The 13,969-nt window shown below is 39.1% G+C and overlaps 3 protein-coding genes across 5 annotated transcripts; 1 reads left to right on the top strand and 2 right to left on the bottom strand.

Moving 5' to 3' along the window:
- Positions 1-8: 8 nt before the first annotated feature.
- Positions 9-1,811, bottom strand: LOC148906637 (uncharacterized). The gene has a single exon (XM_089037422.1). It carries the CDS (start codon positions 1,797-1,799, stop codon positions 9-11), a length of 1,791 nt encoding a protein of 596 aa, XP_088893548.1. The 5' UTR covers positions 1,800-1,811.
- Positions 1,812-1,823: 12 nt separating this feature from the next.
- LOC148906636 (uncharacterized) lies at positions 1,824-3,707 on the bottom strand (the record flags this gene model as incomplete). Its single annotated transcript, XM_089038088.1, has 1 exon — positions 1,824-3,707. A coding segment is annotated over one exon (1,884 nt), but the record flags the coding sequence as incomplete, so codon positions are not given.
- A 267-nt stretch (positions 3,708-3,974) lies between these two features.
- On the top strand, positions 3,975-13,969 carry LOC116290800 (putative UDP-sugar transporter protein SLC35A4). Of its 3 annotated transcripts, none has more exons than XM_089037423.1 (11): positions 3,975-5,061; positions 7,023-7,114; positions 7,794-7,899; positions 8,780-8,944; positions 9,473-9,531; positions 9,622-9,684; positions 10,068-10,207; positions 10,958-10,983; positions 11,418-11,517; positions 11,943-12,019; positions 12,423-13,029. In XM_089037423.1, the coding sequence occupies exons 1-11, from the start codon at positions 4,990-4,992 to the stop codon at positions 12,459-12,461; spliced, it is 939 nt and encodes a 312-aa protein (XP_088893549.1). In that variant the 5' UTR covers positions 3,975-4,989; the 3' UTR covers positions 12,462-13,029. The 3 variants fall into 3 exon arrangements, with proteins under 3 accessions (XP_088893549.1, XP_031553770.1, XP_031553771.1); XM_031697910.2 differs by lacking the exon at positions 12,423-13,029 and adding an exon at positions 13,110-13,969 and having other exon boundaries at positions 3,979-5,061; XM_031697911.2 differs by lacking the exons at positions 3,975-5,061; positions 12,423-13,029 and adding exons at positions 5,076-6,956; positions 13,110-13,969.

Raw genomic sequence — 13,969 nt, 5'->3', positions numbered from 1 at the left:
CTTCATCTTCAATTAGCATCTTCTTCAACAGGGAGAATAACCGCTACCTTCGAGACTGGTCTTGAGTACGTACCAGTTGCTGTCTTGAGTTGTACATTTCGTACTTTACCGTCTCGACCGGGATACACTTCAATAATCTTGCCAATGGTCCATTTACCACGGACTGCATTTTGGTCGTTCATCATGACCACATCTCCAACACGAATGTTTCGTCTGTCGGTCTTCCATTTCAGACGTGGTACTAATTGAGGGAATACATCTCTCGACCAACGTTTCCAGAAGGATTCAACTATTTGTTGAACAAACTCGACTCTTCGTCTAGTGTTGGCTGTCTCCTCAAAGGGACCTTGTGGCACGTGGGTGGATGCCCTTCCGAGCAGCATATCGTTAGGGCATATGTAGGCTCCATCATCTGGGTCGTTAGGGACTCTGCCAATTGGTCGTTGATTTACGAGGTTGGCTACCTCTAATAGGCATGTATATAACTCGAACGGAGTTAAAACATGTTTGCCAATAGCTTTCTTTAGAGCATATTTGCAGCTCTTTACCAAGGCTTCAGCGCACCCATTCTGATGAGGAGCTCCTGGGGTTATGAGTTTCCATTCCATGCCTTTGTCAGCACAGTAATCTCGCAGCTTATCTTGGTCCCATCCCTTAACCATCTGTCTTAGTTCTTTCTCTGCTCCTACGAGCTGGGTTCCATTGTCACTAATCATGAGCGATGGGTAACCTCTAATAGCAAAAAATCTGCGTAGCACTTGAATGAATTCCATGGTTGAAGCATCAGTTGCTATTTCTAAGTGTACTGCTCTAGTGTTCAGGCAGGTAAATAGAACACCATAATGCTTTGCTGTTTTGTTACGTCCGATTTTGACTGTAATTGGGCCAAAATAATCACATGACGTATAGTAGAATGGTGGAGTGCTCGGGGTTACTCGGCATTCTGGCAGGCTGGCCATAAGCTGCTCCTCTGTTTGTGGCTTCATAGCTTTGCATGTGACGCATCTGAATTTGATCGTTTTGACAATACGGTGTATCTTCAGTATCCAATAACGTCTCCTGATCTTCGCAACGGTGCTTGCTATGCCGGAATGGCTAGACTCATGGTTCTGTAGGGCGATTAGGTAGGAAACTCTGCTTTCCTGTGGCAAAAGTAACGGGTGTTTGGTATCGTATGTAACAACAGATTCGTCAACTCTTCCTCCAACTCGTATAAGACCTTCATTATCCACAAACGGGCTTAGGCAACTTAACTCACTGCTCTTGATTCTTGCTTTCAAACTTCTTTGAGCATCCTTTATGATGGTCTTCCTGGCTTGTTCCAACTCTTGTGGTGTGAGCGTTCCTGACTTGTTGGTATAAGCTGGGCTCTTTCTTGCGTGTAGATTATTTACAAATCTTTGAAGCCATGCTTTAACACGAATAAGCGTCTTCCAGCTGGAGAACCTGCTGTAGTCAATAAGGTCTGGCGACTTGACTGCCGTACATACTGCCTTTGGTTTCTTGATTTCTTTGTCAGCATCATTGCAATGCTGGTTTGATTCGTTGTGCGTAATGGGCCACTCTTCTTCGGGGCATTTCAGAAATGCAGGACCATGTTTCCATCTTTCATCAAGTTGTCTGATGGACAATCCACGTGACAGGTCATCAGCAACATTGTGCTTGCCAGGAATGTGATTCCACTGTGCTGGATCAGAGTTGTCTTGAATCTCTCCAATCCTGACTGATACAAATGGCTTGTAGATTCTTGCTTGGCTACGTATCCAAGCTAGTACAATCTCGCTATCGGTGAAGAACATCACCTTAGTAAACTCAATCCTCCTCTCCTCTTGGATGCTTCTGGATAGTCTAGATCCTATGACCGCGCCTTGGAGTTCCAATCGTGGTATCGTCAGAGCTTTGATAGGTGCTACTCTAGACTTGGCTGCTATGAAACGTACTTCAAATGTTCCATTGCTGACGTGCCATCTGATATATGCGCACGCTCCAAATGCATCTTGCGATGCATCAGTGAAAATGCATAGAATAGGAGAATGTGCGCTTTCGTCAGGAGTTAGAGAACGATCAAATGTTACAGAGTTCAGTTCCTTCATTTCTTCGAACAGTGCAACCCATACTGCCTTGATATCGTCTGGAAGCTCGTCGTCCCAACCAAGCCCTCTTTGCCATAACTGTTGTAGACCGATTTTTGCTCTGATGAGAAAGGCAGATGCGAATCCTATGGGATCATATATCCTTGCTACTTGGCTCAGCACTGTTCTCTTTGTCAACTTGCTTTGTTCTTTACACCTAATGTGATTCGGGTTAACTTTAAAGGTAATCGTGTCTTCTTCATTGTTCCACACAGCTCCGAGTATCTTCTCCTCGCTTTGTAGAATGTCGACCTCCTGTCGTTGCTGATTTGAAGAGCCGTCTAAGACTTTGTTCGAAATCCATCCCTTTACCTTGAAACCTCCACTCTCTAGTACTTCATCTAATTCTTTGGTAATCCTTTCAGCTTTCTCTTTGGTGTGTACTGATTCACAGATGTCATCCATATAGGTGTTCTCTCTGAGTGTCTGTGCTGCTTCTGGGTACTTCTCTTGATTTTCATGTGCTGTTTTGCGTAGAGCAATCTGAGCCATGGCGGGAGCGGGTTTGTCGCCGAAAGTAAGCACAGTTTTGACGTAAACACCTGGTTCTCGTGTCGTGTCTAGGTTTCTCCACAGAAAGCGGTGAACATGTTGATCTTGCTCAGTGATCAAGACTCTATGATACATCTTGGAAATATCTCCTGCGAACGCTACGATATCTTCTCTGAAACGCAGTAGGACACCAAATAGACTGTTTAGCAAATCCGGGCCTTTCATCCAGTAGTCATTCAAGCGATGACCTTTGTAAACTGATGAAGAATTGAAGACAATGCGCACTGGGGTACTCTTTTTTTCTGGCCGGATGACAGCGTGATGTGCTATATAGTGTATAGGCCCTTTGTAGTTATCAGCCTCTTCTCTCGTGAGCTTTCTCGCAAATCCCATCTCTTCCAGGTCAGTCATTTGTTTGTCGTAGATGGCTGCTTGCTCAGGATGTTTTGAGAGTCGTCTTTCTGTAGACTCAAGGCTTTTCAGTGCTTGGGCCTTGTTGTCGGGTAACCGGTTTGGATCTTTTATCCACGGATAGGGTACTAGCCATTGATTTCCCACTTTTACACAGGATTTCTCTATTACCTCAGCCTCCTTCTTCTCGACAGTACTGAGGTGATCTAAGGAGCCTTGCTTCGGACTTACGCCCATTGCTTCTGTTGTCCAGAAACTCGTAAGGTCTACTGGTTGCGCATACTTCACGTGCAATGCTAACTTCGTTGATGGGGATCCGAAAACCACCCATCCCAGGGGAGAGTGTCTTGCAGCCAGATTTCCACTTTGTCTCGTTTCTCCAGTGTGCATGTGGGCGTGGTCGACCCCGATTAGCAGGTGTACAGTACCTTTTCCTCTTTTGATGTCGGTTTTCCTCAGGTTTAGTCGTTCTGTTATGGTCTGAATTGGCGCTCCGCTGACGTCATCAGTAATGCGTGCTAGCCCGATTGCGTTGATGGTATAACTCTTATTGTCGACTAACGATGTGATGGGGACTTTGTAGACATGCGTCTTTATGACCTCTTCTTCTCCGCCCACTTTACTCAGGGTTATTGATACAGGTTTTCCTGTAAGTCCTAGTTTGTCGGCCGTTTGTTGGCAAATTCACACAACTTACTTCTGTGGCGACTATATAAAGACATACTTCTTACACTTCCATAAAATTCCAATCATGTAAAGTACAGGTTAGCAATAACGTCTTGATAGTCCAGGTTAGCAAAATACGTGTCATACATTTTTGAAAACCAAAAAAACTGTGTCTTGATACTCATTTACATAAATCAATGTTATCATAACACGTGATAAAAGTCCACGTGACATAAGTCACACAATCAATGTTCAATAATTAGCATAAATTTAATCTAAACAATTTAGATTTGGTTCAGTAGTAGCTGCTGATTCATGGCCAAAACCTAGACTCGCATGCAGATAAGTATAATAATTCAGGGTTTAGGGGAGTTTTATGTGAGTAGAATTTGTTAGACCTCTCTCTCTGTCTCTCCTCTCGCACTTTGATATGATATCAGAGTTTTTCTTCCGGGTTCTCTGGTTTCGGCCCTCGTAAAACTAGTTCCATATTGCGATATCTGTGAGTTAGCCGTGCTTGACTTCTTGACTTCTCAACCAACTTGTAGGTAGCAAAGCCCAATATATTTTTTTCAAGGCAGTCGGATCACACATGCATGGCGGAATTTCAACATGTTAACAAATATCTTCAATGAGTTCAAACAAAATTTATAAATTCTTAAATATTTGATAAAAATAGTAAACAATGTTTATACAGGAACTGATCTCATCACCAAGGTGTTTTTCAGAGAGGTCCTGCAGAGGGTTGAACTGGGGAAGAGAATATTAGAGAGTTTTAGATTCACTTTTTTTTTCTCCTCAAACGTGACCACGTTTTCATAGTTTTCCTGTATTTTACTTTACTATTTACAAACCTTCTCACCAAGTGCAAATACTCTTTTGTTTTTCTACTACTTGGACTTTTTTGCGATTCTTTTTCAGTCATTTAAAAGAATTTTTTACTGGTCAACTGACGTTTCACGTTCGGCCATGAACTTAAATCTAAAACTCTTTATTGCACATTCCATCTTCTCCCCTCCCCTCTCATAACACGTACAAGCCCGAGTAAGACTGGTACGGATAACAGCAATGGCGTCCGGAAGTGATATGATGACGAGTCTAAATTAAAATCTAAAATGATTTTGTATATTTATTGAATATTGAGAAGAGTCGTATTTGAAATGATTTAAAAAAATTAATCCTTCTTTTAGATAAAGCTTGATATCAAAAGTTATTGCGATCAGCTTAAATATGTTATGATACGTGGACTAGTGTTAGGTTTTTATATATTATTTATATATTTTTGGAAATGTCTAAATATCACAAACTAGTAGAAAGCATTGATATTACCAGTGATTTTAAAGCAAAAGAAGAGAACTCGGTGAGTAGGAGAACGATTTTCAATACAATTTGTGAACAATTACGTCATATTAATACGATAAAATGAATTCTTCGTTTGCAATAGACGTCATAGCCGCCATGTTGGAAGAATTTGACATAAGATTTTTCAATGAATTCTTTTGTTACATCTTCCAACATGGCGGACATCCCTTTTGTTATTGTGCTCTCTTGGGATTGATTGCAAACCAAGAATACAATATTTATTTGCATTCATTTGCCATTGAAGTTAAGAGGTGAATTAATACAATTAGAGTGTTACAATGAAACACACACACACACATATATATATATATATATTTGATAACCTTGTATAATGCCTAGAACCTAAGGGACCGGTCACCTATTAGAGGGGAGGGTGGGCTGGTGCTTTTTTATTTCCCATGACATATTTTTCTTGTGGCCCTGTTCTTTCAAATGCATAAAATAACATGGCCACCTAGGAATGAGAACATAAAATAACATGACCCACCCCCAACTCAATCAGACCCAATGCAACCTGGGTCTGAGAGTAATGAAACACGTCGATTTCCTTCGCTATCTTGCATCTTCACCCCTGATGATAGGTCCAAGGTAGGGCGCTAAGTCTAACATCCATACACTTTCGGTTCTACCTACACATGAGCTCATCATACAAACTTACAAGCAAATTATATTTTGATACATCATATCAACACTTCCCCCTCCACTCGTGCCATGGCCATATGCAGCATATTTCCCCTTTTTACCACAATTGTAAATTTTCTCGCGCACTGATTGGTTAAAAAATGTCGTAAATAAGAGGCCATACCAACAAATGGCGTCATGCAAGATTTCGTGCAGTCTATTTCCTAGAGTTTTGTGAGTTTTGTAGTAAAAAACAAATTTACGATGGTTTAGCGTGGTATGTCCTCTTATTTACCACGATATGACGCCAAACGTTGGTCAAAATTAGTTATGGACCCACTCAGCTTACGCCTCGTGAGTCCATAACATTTTGACCAACCACGCTAAACCATCGTAAATTTGTTAAATTCCCTACGTTACCTTCAAATTAATCCTTACAAATTTCATAATATCCTATATCTCTTCCAATCTACAATACTCATACAAACTGACTCCCATCCATACGCTCATACTTTATAAACACTCTTAAGCACTTCTTTTTTACCCACAGAAAACCCTTCCCTCTCTCCCCTTGCTTGTGTCCAAATAACTTTGTTTTCTATAGTATTCTCGGATTCACTTCCAAGATTTTATGCTTTAAATTTGCTATGAAAATGTAAACTCTATATAAAACCTGAAATAGTTGACTAAAAACACATGACCCCCCAAAAATGTTTGCATAATTTCATGCAGCCGCTTATTTTTGGTTGAATAAAAAGATATGGCCCCCTCCCCATTTGCACCAGCCCCTCCCCCCTCTAATAAATGACCGCTCCCTAAGTAACGCTAGGTATTTTTGTTAGGTTCTAGCTATTAAATGCTTTAGAATGAGTTTAATTAACACAGTAATTTAAGACTCCTTTTAACAGTTCCATTCAGTGACCATGAATAATAGTTCCAAGTCAAGGCTAGAACAGCCGCGCATAGCAAAACTATACTTTTTATCATGCGTCGCAACTCCAACCTTGGCTTGGAACTGATATTTGTGGTCATTGAACGGGACTGTAAAATGGAGTACTGATGAGTCTGTACATCTCAACGTTGAGGCTACTAAACAGTTTTTTTTAAATTATTATTCTTTCTTGTCCACATTCTACAAGGACCAAAATTGCTAAATTTTGTTTTTGTGTGTTGTGTTTTTGAGGTATGGGGCATACAATGGACCATGTTTTACTTTTTGTTGGGCTAAAACTTTACTGAGGGGCAAAGTTACTGAATTCTGATTGGTTTTAGGTATGAGATATACCATATCTTTACCTGTAACACATTTAATAATCAACATTTTTTGTATCATCTTAGTTACCTCCGCCTTCTCCAACAATGATGTCCCAAAATGGTCGATTTCTAGACCCACTGATGAGTATCCTATGGCAACTAATGTTTATTGCAGGGTAATGATGTTATTTTTAATAGCTTGTTAGAATATTACACTTTTCAAGTCTCTATGTGCCCTTTGCAGCTCAGTAATCACAGACTGATTAATTCACCTAGAACAAATGAATGAACATTTTGATTCCCATGGGTGAAATATGCTGGAGAGCAAACACACTTAAGTTTCTACAACCTGTTTCGAGAGATTGTAATAAAACTGCATTTTCTGTAACACACTCAGGTTACCCATCGTTTCTTTCAGTTCTTTACAAGTAGCTAAGAAGAATCACCCATTTAAAATACAAGCAAAAATTTTGCTCTCCAGTACAGACATGTGACCATTAACTTCAAAGGCCTATTGCTCAGGGTTAGCCCTCATATCTTTGAAAAATATTTATGTTTCAGTGAAGTTGCATGGAATTTCAGAGTGGAAAAAGGCCTAAGGATTTTATGTATTTTTAATTATATCCAATAGCCCCCTCACAGCACTTTGGAATGCAGCTCAATCTGAGGGACAAAACAATAGGTTCCAATTCTCAGAAGATTGGAATTCTTTTGTTTTGTCCCCCAGGTCGAGCTGCTTTGACATCACAAGCAAGGTGTCTATACATCATAACCAAAAGACTGTAGATTTTTAATACTTTGACATTCTAATCAGACTTACTGGCTGTAATTTATTTTAACTGTTTATTTTTCCAGGGTCTTCATTTATGGATCACACTCTATATTAATCAATCTGTGCAAAGTGGATGGGAAGATACCATTTAATTCTGCTTCAGTTGTACTTCTTATAGAACTAGCTAAGGTAAGTTAACAAGCAAGCTACTAATCTACCCTTCCCTGAGAAAGACACAGTCCTATTTCGTTTTTGCTCCTTGCATTTACACCCTCTCTGTCCTACTATGTTGTAAAGCCATGTTACTTCTCTCCCCTTCCTAAAGTAAGTATAGTCATTCTACTAACTCATCCCACCCTTGGGTCAATACAGCTTTGTTACCTACCCTCCCCTCCATGAAAGGCACAGCGGTGGTCGGTATCACATTTCTTCATTCATATTCCCAAAATTCATGTGTCACGCCATTATTTTAAGGCACATTAACAGATCACAAATTTTAACTGATTTCAGGGTTCATGCTTCTCCTTAAATTCCTTGAAAACTCCTTGAATTTAATTCACGTTTTCAAGGGCACTTGAAAAGCTCTTGAATTTTACGATTTTAGGGAAACTCCTTGAAAACTCCTTGGATTTTTCTTTGATCATTACTTGCATGGTTCTGAAATAGATCTAGTCAGAAAGATTGGAAAATCTGAAAGTCGGCCATGTGCAACCACCGTGTAAAACCTTGGCATAGTTAGCTGAACATACTCCTTGAAAATTCATTTTGAATAGTCCTTGAATTTTAAGTGGCTACCTCAGCACGAACCCTGTGATTTTAACTTTTACGTACATCATACATTTTGAGTACATCATTCAAGGGGAGAATCATGATTACAGAAAACATAGAATTTACATGGAATCTTGCTCTTTTATTTTGCTATTTTTACCTATCACATACTTATTTAATTAGCCTACAGTAAATCATATGCCACACCAAACCTCTGTACCACCCTTTATACAACTTGTTCAAAAAATGTTTTCTCTTCTTTAGCTTTTTCTTTTGAAATACATTTTTACTTCTGTTTCAGCTTCTATTTTCTCTATTTTTCTTCATCCCTGAAGCACTGGCTGGTAACATCCACAGCCCATCTGTTAAAACTGTCTTAGCATTTTCAATACCAGCTGTGTTGTACTGCATTAATAACAACATTGTTGTTCATGTTCAACTCTATTTGGATCCTGCAAGTTTCCAGGTAATTTGAGTACAACCTCTTTTATGAACAACTACATTGAAATGTTTAATTCCAGGAAATGTATTACAAATTATCTGGCGTAGGGAGGCTGGGTAATGGTAGGAGATATAATAGAATGCAAAATGTATCATGACGTACTTTTTCTCCCAAAGTCAAACCCAAAAGAAAATCCTCTAATCAAAGGAGAGACTTAATAAGCTCTACTCACATATGATCCCAATTGCAGGAATGAATCAGAGAACCCAGAGGCACATGGAAGGCAAAATGGATCATTGCTATGCCTCCTTTTGTTCCCATCTCATTGAAAATGAAAAAAAACCCTTGCATATATCTTAAAGGGAAGAAAGGATGGGGTATCATATTGGGGATAGTCGGCAGTGATCCCCACTACAACTACCCACCCACCCCCCACCCAACTAGACCTTCTTGTCTATTTTTATTGACTATTTTGTATCATTAGGCAATATGAAATGTAAGTTGCATGGTACCATTTAGTGTGTTATAATATTTCTGTCCTTTACATTTAAGGTACTCGGCAATTTAAAAATAGCAACTACTGCAGTGTTGTACTGGTTAATAATTAAAAGGTACTAACTATTAAATAATACATATATTATAGAATATATTAGAATATTATTGAATAGATTATTGAATTATTTGTCAATGTGATTCTACAGAAAAATTTCAAGACAGAAATGGATTTCTTTATTTTTAGTGACATTAGCTGGGATATCAAACAGGTGAGATTATGATGATGAATGCTTATAAAGTGGGTGGGTCAATGGATGGAGGGAGGGAGGGAGGGAGGGAGGGAGGGATGGGTAAGTGAATTGTAAATGGATGGATGGGAATAGATGGATAGATAGTGGGTGGGAGGGAGGAAGGAAGGGAGGGAGGGAGGGATATGTGAATTGTAAATGGATGGATGGTAATAGATGGATAGATAGTGGGTGGGTTGGAGGGAGGGAGGGATAAAGGAATGGATGCAGGAGGTTAGGTATATGGATGGCAGGTTGATACTGGATGGATGGGGGAATGGAGGGATTGATAGCTGAATCATTAGATGGGTAGATCACATCCCCATTAATTATTTTAATTAATTATTTGATTGTTTGTTTAATAGCTATGGTGGTCTCCACCCTCACCATGAAATAATAAAAGACAACAAACAACAAGTTGAAAATAAAATTTATGTTACACTACTTGGAGTTCTATTAATGTTACTATACTGCACAATATCTGGACTGGCAGGGGTATACACTGGTAGGTTGATATCTTAAAAGATCTTGGTTTACATAATTGATGTTTGAAAATTATCAACATTTGAAATTTCAGTGAACAATTTTTTTTATTTGCTATGAAATAATGTTATATTTTTTAATCTAATTTTATCTGTCTTTTTTGCATTTTATTTGTAAAATGATGGTTTGTTTTGGTTGAGATGTCATCAGTTCAGTTGACATCATCAATGGATCTCTTGCATGTATATATTGTATCCCAAAGGGTTTTTTTTAATGCAAAGGGAGAGGAGGGGGGGGGGGGGATAAGAGATTTGAGGGGAATGGGTTATCAAGGAGGATATTACAAAAGAATTCATTGACAATTCTTTTGTTAAGTTCCTCAAAACCATCAATTATAACATAAGAGAAATTACTATAAATCAACAATTATAGCCTCCATACGTTTATTTGGGTAAAATGACAGTCCATGTATATTCTAATACTTGATACCGAATACTGTCTGTCTGTCTGTCATCACCAAAATCAGACTTATGAGGGGAACCGCAAAAAGCAAAGGTCAAGTCATACAGCACTTTTACGATAATAAACAGAAGAAAAAAAGAGAGGGGCAATATTTCATACAACAATAGAGAAGGGAGTCCTTTCTCTCATATGGGTTGCCAAACGAATTCCATCCCCCTCCCATTCCCCACTCCTCCTCCCCCCCCCCCCCCCCCCCTGGTCCCCATTAAAAACAAATAATACTTTTCTCCTGTTTTTTTTTCTTAAATAGAATATATTCTCAAGCGACAGTTCAAGGTAATTGAAATTTCTTGCTTAATTAAAATGCAACTTAACTATTAAAATAATACCAGTAATTTGTTTAACATTATTGCATGAAATTTTTGCAACACTTTAATTTTGCGATATTTAAAGTTAGACCACATATAACAATATTCTCTTGCTTCTTGTCTGGTATTTGCTATACCGTCAATTCAAGGTCCTTTAGTAATTATTATTATTTGGGATCTTGGTTCGCAAAACATTTTGCTTCATGTCTGTCCATCCACCAACAGTCAAACACTTTAATACTTTTGATAATATGTTACCAAGGCATATTAAGTATGGTAAAGACATTTTTCACTGATGCATTCCTACATTTGTGTTGCAATTCTGCCATGCATCGGCCTTTTAATAGAAACATTGTTATATCATTACAAATGCCTAACGCTTCTGTGCTTTGAATGGATTAGGTTTCTCTGCATCTACAGAACTCATTGTTATACACATATGGTGTGGTTCTCAATTTCTGGGCGTTTATTATTAACGACAGCATCCAAAATAATACACACGGTAAGTCTTATATTGAATCTTTTTGATGCAATAGGAGTTGTGTGGGAATTAACCATGGGAGACCTTGAGGTCAGAGGGAAAAGGATGATGGTGGTGGTGGTGGTGTGTGTGGGAGGAGTGGGGAGATGTAACTGGAGTGGGAGAGAAGGGGGGTTAGAGATTGGAGAAACATAGGTATGTGGAATAGGAGTTGAGGGAGGGAATGGGAGAAGTGGGAGGATGAATGACTAGAGGGATAATAGTAGAGAAGAGGGAAGTGGATAATGGGAATGGAGGGAAGATAACCATGTAAATGAGAATCAAGGAAAGAGGGAGGGAAATTGGAGTGAAGAACTGCTGAGATAGCTAATGGGCGGTAGGAGAGGAGAAAATGGTTCACCAAAATTCTTAAAAAATGACTCCGACTTTTGAACCCTTTTTTGCAGAGACTGTTTCTGGTTCTGGTTTAGGTGACTTCTTCACTGGATATTCAATGTGGACTTTTCTCATTATTATAACTCAGGTTTGTGGTGCAGTATTACGTTTACACATAAAAACCAAATAGATTGATGGAAAAAGATCAGATTTCGTAAAAAAACTGGGTGGACAAACCTACGCCATGTATATGAAAAATGGTTCCTTGATGACGTCCAAACATTTTGTTTAGATGATCAGTAACTTTGCGCACTCTGATTGGGTCAGTCGATGTCATCGATTCTAATAGGGACCGTGTCAAGTTATCACTCATGAAGATCTTCTCTTACGTCTGAAAGATCGTTGTTATAGTGGCTTGTGGTGTTTAACGGCAGAGGTTTTGAATTAAGGCTTTATAAATAGCCTAATAATCCTAAAGTGATGGAAGGGGTTGGGGGTTAGTTGTCATGGTAATAGTAATAATGCTGTTGTACAGTGAGGGTGCGTTCAAGGCTATGAATGGCTTGATCATGTCATACTGCTGGGGGTAGGGTAGGGCTAATACTGTCATGGTACTAGTAATAATGCTGTTGTGTTCTTGTTTGTTCAAGGCTATGAATGGCATGATAATGTCATACTGCTGGGGGTAGGGTAGGGCTAATACTGTCATGGTACTAGTAATAATGCTGTTGTGTTCTTGTTTGTTCAAGGCTATGAATGGCATGATCATGTCATACTGCTGGGGGTAGGGTAGGGCTAATACTGTCATGGTACTAGTAATAATGCTGTTGTGTTCTTGTTTGTTCAAGGCTATGAATGGCATGATCATGTCATACTGCTGGGGGTAGGGTAGGGCTAATACTGTCATGGTACTAGTATTAATGCTGTTGTAATCTTGTTTGTTCAAGGCTATGAATGGCATGATGTCATACTGCTGGGGGTAGGGTAGGGCTAATACTGTCATGGTACTAGTAATAATGCTGTTGTGTTCTTGTTTGTTCAAGGCTATGAATGGCATGATGTCATACTGCTGGGGGTAGGGTAGGGCTAACACTGTCATGGTACTAGTAATAATGCTGTTGTGTTCTTGTTTGTTCAAGGCTATGAATGGCATGATAATGTCATACTGCTGGGGGTGGGGTAGGGCTAATACTTTCATGGTACTATTAATAATGCTGTTGTGTTCTTGTTTGTTCAAGGCTATGAATGGCTTGATCATGTCAGCTGTAATGAAACACGCTAGTAACATAACAAGACTCATCATCATCGCCTGTGCTATGGTCGTTACAACCATCCTGTCAGTATTGGTATTCTCTTTACAGCTTAACATTTACTTTATACTTGCCTTTGCCCTGGTCATTGTTGCTTTGAAGCTATACCATCACTAGTAAGTCAGAAACCAACCTTTTATGTTGCCAACGAGATAGACCCATTCTCCTGGAGCGTAATGTCCAACTTCATTCTATTGAACAGTATTTCCTTATTCTACAAATACACTTGAGGAGATGCATTGTAAGTAGCTAAAAATGGGGCTGAAATAGTTCTACATAGGGAGAAACTGCTACGAGATATCTTATTGGATATTGAGATGATGACGTCAGATACTAAGAATTTTCCGCTCAGGCGATGACGTCACAGATACTAGGGGGTTAATCCCTCAGGTATAATAAGGTCACTCAGGTTAATGTTAATCTGATTGGTTACAAAGATGATGACTTGATGAAGTCACTATTGCTATCGTTTACTATCAGGAGAATCACGTCACATGATCAAGTTGATATCGGGGCTTTAGACGATGAGGGACTTCCAGTTTTATCAAATTATTATTTATCACTATCAATAATATTGGGGGAAATTTTGAGTATTCATTTTATATTTAATGCATCCATTATTTCGCTGCCTTACTACTCTTCCCAGTAGACCGAGGTAGTTGTGATTTTTTAATCGCCTTCGTAGCGTCTGTTATGTTATCCGCAAGTACATTTCAAATCGACCACGTGATGCCAATGTTGTACCACGAGGACAAGTTTTTTACACCACGTGATCAAAATTCAGTCAA

This window comes from Actinia tenebrosa, unplaced genomic scaffold (genome assembly GCF_029948245.1).
Source record: "Actinia tenebrosa isolate PJP-AT-01 unplaced genomic scaffold, QUT_ActTen_1.0 PGA_scaffold5__44_contigs__length_20552954, whole genome shotgun sequence".
Lineage (NCBI taxonomy): Eukaryota > Metazoa > Cnidaria > Anthozoa > Actiniaria > Actiniidae > Actinia > Actinia tenebrosa.
The sequence above is the reverse complement of the archived record's forward strand: the minus strand, read 5'-3'. Positions and strand labels throughout refer to the sequence as shown.